Consider the following 9765-nt stretch of genomic DNA (forward strand, 5'->3'; position numbering starts at 1 on the left):
GCACACTGATTTGACTGCGGATAACTCCGTTTACCTGATCAGGGTATGGGGCTCACGGCGGGTGTGACCGGTCTACAGGGGATGATTACTCCTCCTAGGCACCTGATCCCACCTCTGGTGTGTCCAGGGGTCCGTGTTTGCCCAACTATCTATTTTGTATTGCTTGTAGGAATTATGAGATTGATCACTGTTCGTTATATTCACCTTGCATATATTTGTCCCATTAATTGGGATATCAAATGTGTAAAACCTCAACGTGATTTTAAGAATTTTATATTTTGAGAGAGGACTTGGAGTATAAAATGGGAAACAATTGTGGAATTAAAGCCAACTTTGATCAATACAGTTGTCATAAAGAGCCTTACAAAGAGAGACAATGTTGTTACATGTACATGTACAAGTTTTGTTAGCTGGAACCAATACATTTTCCTCATATGACGTATTACCTTTGGTTTAATAAACACAGAAGATTAGATGGGATGCATTTTTGTATTCACGTGTCTTATACATTTTCCTATTCCTCTAATTATTTTTATCCATTCTGATAAATTTCAAGTTTGAAGTTACATATATATCACCTATTGAAAGACCAGAGCTCTCTGACTTCTGGATGTTTTTCAATAAGTGATTTCAGATCATCATTTTTAACTATATCGACATCGCCTGTAATGCCATGTCCAGCTGAACTATAGTTGAAAGAAGATAGAATAGGAACATGTAGGAGGATATCGATAAGCTGGTCTATATCTTGACACTGTAAAGTTTGTAATTGAAAAGTTTGAATACGGTATTAAAAGCATATTTGTAGAAAATACATGGTGTATATTGGAATGTTATGACCAAGAATGTTTATGCTATCCATAAATTCCATTTGATATTATATATTCCCAATTGCCATCAAACATAAGAAATGTTGTTGAAACTTTCAGACCTGGTGACCTGTGCTGACTCCCCATGTCTCCACGGCATGTGTGGCGACTCTTCATTGGGATTCGTATGTCATTGTGAGGAGAAGTACACCGGTATTGATTGTGGTATGATTTTCCTAGGGTTGCAGTGAAATCGTGTAAATGACCACTGAATATTTGTAAATATTTAACAGAAAATATATAATGGGCCTTACATATACATGTTGGCAAGTAGATGTCAGTTAACTTTTAAGGTTATACAAAGATAACACTATCTGCATTCCCTACAAGATCTTTATCTGACCTCTAGTAAGTCGAGTATGTGACAAGTTGACATACTCTCTCCGACACATAGATACGTGTAATGTCATCACAATACATACTTCTGTGTACAAGTTTGGATTAAGTATGATTCGATAAGATGAAATAATTGTTGTTTGCAAAGTGAATGGGTAGTGCAACTATTTCTGAAGAAAATAAATCTCGTGATTCTTTGTGTAAAATATACTCTTATTAAATCAAATTCCGTTTTTAAAAGACTCAGATGGGACGTTAAAGGGTACCCCGTGTCAAGGATCACAACCCCCTTGGCACGCATAAGACCGTTTTCATGGTTTTCGAAAAAGAATAGTCTCACTAGGGGCCGTCAGGGAAACTCAAACACTCACAACCAAACATATTTCAATTAATTAACAGCCGTAAAACCGCAACTAATCGATTAAATCTCATCTAAAAGAATCAAATGTCGTTATATACGTGTATTTAGTGTAGATGCATTGCACTTTGTATGCATATAACTGTATTTGGTGTTTGTAATTTCTCTTCTTTCTATCTCTATTACAGGTTGTAATTTCTCTTCTTTCTATCTCTCTTACAGGGCTGCAAATAGAGGAGAAGACAGCTTCTTGGCACACCGTTCTTGCTTACTTGTTCTTGATATTGTTGCCAATATGCATTGTATCATTTGTAACATACGTGTGTGTTAAAAGCTGCAAACGTTCCAGCAAAAGAAATAAAAAGATTGATCGAAGACCAAAACCCATACAAGTAGGAGCAGACAACAATATCCGAGAATTAACATGGGAAAGGGTTACGCCGCGCAGTTACGGAAATGACATCACTTTGTAGAAAATGCACTGGAAACATCCTCATACAAATATATACTAGAATACACCATGGAGTTGCCAGTATTTCAGAATATGGAAAACCAAAGCAAGGGATAGAAGAAAAACCTACTAGAGTCCAATACATGTTTGGTTAATTATTTCAATTGTAATTTAATGGTTCTAATGTGCCACAGTAGAACTAACCATCGATGCAGTAGGAATGAATATTAATTAGTACCTGACCAGTCATGCCTCTTTTTTTTCTATTTGACCAAGAAACTCAAGTAAAGCACTGTTAAAGTACACAGCTGTAATATGGTGGTTTTTAAAAAAAATACTTTTAAATAAAATGAATTATCTGATGTATACTTAATTTTTTTTATTGCATTCAAAGGTCATATCAATTTGAGATTCCTCTTATTCTTAGATATTATGACATGGGGGCGTAAGAGCGGGAACCATGGTATAGAACTGTGGGCAGTCAGCTGCACAAGCAGACTTAAGATTACTCTTGCTTAATTGATGAAGATATAAGGCTTACGGCGGGTGTGACCGGTCGACAGGGGATGCTTACTCCTCCTAGGCACCTAATCGCACCTTTCGTATATCCAGGGATCCGTGTTTGCCCAACTCTTTTATTCTGTATTCCTTATAGAAGTTATGAGATTGATCACTGTTCGTTATTTTCACCTTTCATTTATCATGACAAGCTTGTAGAATAATCACCCGATTACCGAACCCCACGTTCTCGGAAGCTACATGTAGATAGTCGAATTAAAGTTGTAAAAGGTAGGAAAAGTAGTAAAATCTGCTGTAGTCGCTGAATTCATCCTTTTCAATACGGTCCTCGCCCAGACACTATCCGCAAATGTTATAACAAAAGTTGGATAAGAGCCAGAGGAATCTCGGATTATGATTATTTGAAATAGTGTTTACGCATTGATGACGGTGAATCCCAATAATATAACTGTAATACAATGTAAACCTTTTTATGTGCAGTCCTAAGACATTTTGTAACAATTCATATATCACAGACACTTGTAATGGTATTTTGAATTTTAAAAAAAATTGAATTTAAAAGTATTGTATACGCATTGCTTATTGATTACATAAAAGGAAAGCAATTACATGTACATTAATACTTAGTAAATCAGTTTCCCTGCTGGTATTATAATTAAAATGAAATAAAATTGATTTTAACAAAATAACCAGCTCCTTATCCATGCGCATATGATAAACGCAGTGGCGATTTTATGAAAGCATGTGTCATGGTGGGAATATAATTTTCACAAAGAAAACGTGTGGGGCATTATTTCAGAGGAACACCGATAGTAGCCTCGATATACGTAACACACATTATGTAATGAAATTGGAGTCAATAGAGGGTACGAAGCTTTACTTTGAAACCCATAGACAACCCTTTCATTAGCAAAGTTTTAACACTAGATATAAGAGAAAAGAGTTAATATCATTCCTCATTTAATGTCAATAAAACTTATTAAACAATAGAGGAATTCATCCATTTTGGGATCTAGTAAAGTCTGGACTGTCCGACTCTGTAATTTTCCATTGCTTCTATCTTATCTCTTTCGTCATCATCATTGTCGTCATCAGAAGTAGGACATCCACACAGCCTACAGCATTTTAGGCAAACACATCCCGCAGTTAATACGACAGTCACCGATGTCAAAGTCAATACAGAAATTTCTAGGTATCGGAACCATTTCGGAAATTCGTAGACGCTTAATCCACCATGGGTATTTGCTGTAAATAGAATTGTCTATGTATTATGTCACATTATATCTGAAGTATAGATAATGTAGTGTTTAATTTTCATTTTATTATTAGAATTTTTAGATCGTAATAATCTCTATTTTTGTTAATTTACAATGCACTTTAGGGGTACAAATGATATATATATATATACTGTACATGTATATTTTCTGGTAATTGCTAGTAATGAGATTGACTGTCGGAGTAGGCATTGGCACAATAAGAAACCCTCACTGCTACTCCCCTATACATCATGCACAAGTCAATATTTGATGATACTTCACTAAACTTGATCATGTCTCTGTATGCGCGAGAAATTCTTGAATGCTACGTAAAATATAACAGAACATACAAAACAAAAACAAGATCAGACACTTGCTACGACATCTCAGAGATCACCACGAGTTTGTGAAGCATTGTTGTTATTTCTATGTATTTTACCATACATATTGAGAGAAGAGAAAAAGCAAATATTGGAACGCTACACTTTCAATGAACAAGAAATGTTCGTGAATAAACCGGCGTTCATCTAGTATTGTAGAAGTTTCGTCAATAAGAATACATTCTAGAAATATGTATGTTGTGGTCTTTGATGAAAAGTATCTAAGAAGTGCTTATATGGAACACATAAAATAGGGAATATTGAATTTAATTCAGACGTTTCTGGACACAATTTATGTTTTTAAAATGATAATGAAGGAATATGCAGACGCGACATGGTACGTAGATACCGATGCTAAATGTACTGGATTCGATATTACGTTTGTAAATATGCTGAAATGTGCAGATTTGCAGTGTTTTCTGATTGTTAAAAGCATGCGCATTGGATTGATATCTATCTCATAGATTTGTACTGGTGATTTATACAATCTATTGAATGGACTAATGTAAACCGATTGCATTACCAGTGCGAGTCGCACAGCTACATGTACATGCGTCATTAAATCCTGATTACATTAATGGTTGCGAATGCACGTGCTAATCCCATCCCAGTCCAGTGCATTACACAAGTGGGTGACGATATGGATATCTCCTGCAATGTCAAACACTAATGTACCTATGTGTAATACCTGTCTTATTGTATGATTCTATAATAAACCGAGTTTGGGAGATAATATTTACTCAGTCTTAACACGCTTTGATACGATTGTCAATAAAATCGGACGATATCAAATTTTTAACCAATCAAAGGCCATCGTGGCCACTTTGGATAACAAATCACAACTTATTATGTTTGAGTTTAATATATCATAAGACACATGTGAAGCGAATTTAAATTAAATTGGACAATATCTAAATTCTGTTTTCTTTTCATGTAAGCTTTCCCATGGTTTTCGATAACAAGCTTTTGTGAATTGAAAGTGTACACTCTCAGTCCCCTAGACTTCCTAACTATGGAAGATGGGGAACTGGTGTTTTATTAGCAGATAAGTATTCTCACAATAAATATATTTGCTTATATAATGCATTATAAATTTATCGTCTTTTTTCAGTCAAAGAAATAAAAACGTTTTAGAGCTTTCGGGTCCCTAACTGTAGCCCCTAAAGCTTTCGGGTCCCTAACTGTAGCCCCTTTTTCTTGGTATCTTGGTTGTTACATGTGTAATTTGGTACGATTTTTCAATATATGTACATGTACTTACAATTGTACTTTGGAATCATCATTGTTTGTGGGGGCTCAAATGTTTGTGGATTTCGTGGATACTTTCTCTCACAAATTTACGTTCCCACGAACCAGTGATTCTTTACAATATCTTCTATAATAATATCATTTATATTTCCAAAAATAACGTTAACCCATGGAATTCCATCCCATTAACTAGTAAATATATGGCTACCTTAGAACATTGGCCCCCACGAGCATCAATGATATCACAGTATACGGTTTAAAAGATACAAAAAAAACGTGTGTAAATTTATAACATGTTACTTTGCGCCTTTTTGAGCCACAACGGGCTCTGTGACTGCGATTCAGGTTTACTGAAATACAACATGGCACAAGTATTAAACATTGAACTGTCTATCATAGGCGGTTCTGTTCCCTATCTTCACTACTTTTGGGGGAGATGTGTGCACAAAATGGTACTTTAAAAACAGAAAAACTTCTCGAACCGGAAGTGATGTAATCCAAATTCGGTAGGGGGAGGGGGGATAAGCGTATGTTTATTTAATGGTGTCTAAAATAGATGTGTCATAAAATTCAAATGGTTATTTTTGCGCTATTATTGAAAACAAATAATAACAAGAGATGTTTGTAAAACACATATGCCCCCCATGGTGCAAAATTGAAAAGGGTTATACACACACATCATTTAATTGATAGAAGTATCATCAATTCAAAATATTGAGCAGACAATATCTTCCTATGTCAAGAGTGAATTGACCATGTGACATAAAAATCAATAGGGGTCATCTACTCCTTATGTTGTACCAGTGTACCAAGTTTGGTGTCAATCAAGCAAATAATTCTTAAAATATAGGAGACAATATATTACTATGTCCAGTTCAGCTATTGACTTTTTTGACCTCAAAATCAATATGTGTCATCTTCTCCTGAAGATATACCAGTGTACTAAGTTTGATGTCTGTCAAGCAAAAGGGTTATCAAGATATTGAGTGGACAGTAAATTACTATGTCCAGTTTGACCTTTGACTATGTGACCTCAAAATCAATAGCAGTCATCTTCTCCTGAATATACACCAGTGTACTAAGTTTGATGTCTGTCAAGCAAAGGGTTCTCAAGATATTGAGCGGCCAGTATATTCCAATGTCCAGGTTGACCCTTGAACTAAAACATGTGACCTCAAAATCACTAGGGGTCATCTTCTTCTGAAGATGTACTGGTGTACCAAGTTTGATGTCTGTCAAGCAAAGGGTTCTCTAGACATCGAATGGTCAGTATATTCCTATGCCCAGTTTGACCCTTGACCATATGACTTCAAAATCAATAGGGGTCATCTACTCCTTAGGATGTACGAGTGTGCCAAGTTTGATGTTTTTCAAGCAAAAGGTTCTCAAGATATTGAGCGGACATTATATTCCTGTGTCCAGAGTAGATTGACCCTTGACCTTTTGACCTGAAAAACAATAGGGGTCCTCTTCTACTCATAACCAACCCACATATGAAATATCATTATCATCAAGTGAATGGTTTGCAAGATATTGAGCGGACATGTGGTCTACCGACCAACCAACCGACAGGTGCAAACCAATATGCCCCTCTTCTTTGAAGGGGGACATAATAAAATGAAAAGAAAAGAAAATTCCAAGAATAACAAAACGGTTTTCCGCTGAAGATGGAAGGCCATAAAAATATGATTGAAAATAATATCAACCATTATCACAATGCGAATCATAATCAAAAGAATTTAAGTAAACAAATTATGTCTCAAACTTAGTTTAGGGGATTGAATCATATAACAGATCGGTGTATAAAATGAGCGGTTAACACTACATGTGATACATGGATCAACATCATCAACCACTGATTGCATTAGCGGGTACATTAGCAACTGTTAATGTAATCAGATTTACATTAGCTCTGCCACTCGAACAGGTTATGTAATATGACTAAATTAGCTGGCGGGCTTACATTAGTGGGTGGTAAATGTACATAGCTTTATCCAACAGGCATTGTATTTAAGATTCTTTCGGTTGTTGTGTGCAAGTCATAACACAAAGTATGTTCAGTAGGTAACGTAGAAAAAAAGAAAACATTCTAATGCAATTAGTAAGCTCAAGAGTTTGGGATTTTTGAAGTTGTAACAGTTATGAACCACTAGACAACACAGAAGGATTTACTACAAAACCATTATGGGCCAAATTTATGTATGATCAAACATATCTCCCTATCTCCAGGGGATTTTTCATAATTGATCCAAAATCCATTACATTACTCGTCAAAGAAGAGTTGGTATACTAATATCATGACAAATCACGGCACTTCTACTCTATGAGCATTAATTACCCCTGTCTAAACATTAGCGTCACATTTCAAAATTCATAAAACATAACCTGAGAATTATTATGAATTATAAGAAATATTGCATTTAGGTTGTAATCTGTTTACTATCAATCAATACTTCAAACGAATATATTCATCACATTTGGTATAAATCAATTTCATTTAAGGTAAATTTCAAAGTACCTTCGCGATGGAATACTTGTTAAACTATTCCTGACAATAAAGGAAAATCTTTATTAAGTGAATTGATCGACAAACCGAGTAAAATATTCTCCGGTAGATCTAGAAAGGAGCAACAGTTTTTTATTCTTAATTTGTTCTTGTTTTAAAAGCTCAATGAGGTGTTTATGATTGCAGGTCTTGACCTACCACAGCTCAAGACATAATTTTACTGACCACATTCTGCCCAGCGGCTGTCTGTCGGTCATTTAATCCTTCTGGTTTATGCTTTGCAGAGAACCAAGAGGCAGATTCAACATATCTTCCCATAAAGTCGTCTTGTGTAAGGGGATACACTGTACAAGTTTGTTCAAATGAAGAAAAGTGTCCTCTTCCAACAGAAAATAATCCACAAAAATTTAAAATTGTTTGAGATGCTCTGGACCAATATTATCTAACATTTCACAAAGGAATATTAGAATTCTTCTCAAGAATCACAAGGATACATTGTATCAAATCTATATGCGAACAATGCCATGTGGTGTAAAATCAGGTTCATTCTAATCAAGATTGATTGTACATTGCTTAACATCCCTCTCGAGAAGAAGGGCTGCCAATTTCTGGCCTATCCTCGGAGCTTATGGCCTTTGAATAGGGAGGGATATTTATCGTGTCACACCTACTGTGATACAGGGCCTCGGTTTTTGCGGTCTCATCCGAAGGACCGTCCCATTTAGTAGCCTCTTACGACAAGCAAGGGATAATGAAGATTTATTCTAATCCAGATCCCCACGCGAATCGAATCATGAAACTGAGGTGGGGTCCTACTCATTCAGAAATATACAGGAAAATTTCTAAAATACTTTCTACGGTCAGTAAGAACCAAATTGAGACTATTTGAATGCAAGCTCAGTTAACATAACATGACTTATGGAACTGTAGGAGATGCAGGACATTTACTCCCAGCAAGATAGGATTTGATTTGTTAGATGGATATGCAAGCATCGTCAAGTAGGGTATACTACAGTTTGTTCAAACCATGACCACTGGGACTAGTGCGGTACCACCATACAGGGATATATATATATATAATCTTCTCAGTAAGAACCAAAAGTGAACCATTACATTATCATGCATAATTTGCAAACATACTTAAAATACCAATGTTCAGTGAGCGACGTGGGCCGTGGTCCTCTCTACCTTTATTCACGTTCTTCTTACCCTTCACTTTAGATATTTGGATAATTCACTTTAAGAATTGTTAAATAAACTTCGAATAAAATCAAACTTAATAGAATTCTATATGAGTGTATCTTACCACATTGATCACAAGTTGAAGCAGTGACGTTATAGACTCCATTTCTACACTGTTGACATTGCCTTGTTTCAGAAATGGGTGACGTAAAGTTACAGTAGCTGATGACATGCTCCGGAGTAAAGGGTTGTATTTTGTCGATGTCAACACATACTGACCGCTTCCGTGTCTGTATAGTTAGCCCCCCACACGGACCTTCACAGGACCCCCATTCCATCCACTCCAGTAAACTACACTCGGCGTAAGACCCGCAGTTACATTCAGCTTCCCTAAGACTGAATACCGCAACTAAAAGGAGAACCTGAGAAATCTGCATGTCCCACTTTTGGAAAAATGATTTGATATGTCACCGATAATGATAGGTTTTTAAATATTTTCAAGGTATGGGATGTGTTTTTAAAGCGCTAAGCGTAGCTGCGCTTTATTGTCGCCAGTTGGATTTTGCTTTCGTCATCACGTTTCCGGTTTATCGCCACCTATAAGCAAATTTATGCATCGCTGTAGTAAACAAGTCATGTTTAAAGTAGTCGTAATTTTAC

General features: G+C 35.9%; 1 protein-coding gene across 1 annotated transcript; it reads right to left on the reverse strand.

Moving 5' to 3' along the window:
• Positions 1 to 3480: 3480 nt before the first annotated feature.
• On the reverse strand, positions 3481 to 9555 carry LOC125683540 (uncharacterized). Its single transcript, XM_048924808.2, has 2 exons — positions 9230 to 9555; positions 3481 to 3778 (listed from the first exon to the last, which is right to left on the reverse strand). The coding sequence occupies exons 1-2, from the start codon at positions 9540 to 9542 to the stop codon at positions 3546 to 3548; spliced, it is 546 nt and encodes a 181-aa protein (XP_048780765.2). The 5' UTR covers positions 9543 to 9555; the 3' UTR covers positions 3481 to 3545.
• Positions 9556 to 9765: the final 210 nt, after the last annotated feature.

This window comes from Ostrea edulis, chromosome 1 (assembly GCF_947568905.1).
Source record: "Ostrea edulis chromosome 1, xbOstEdul1.1, whole genome shotgun sequence".
NCBI lineage: Eukaryota > Metazoa > Mollusca > Bivalvia > Ostreida > Ostreidae > Ostrea > Ostrea edulis.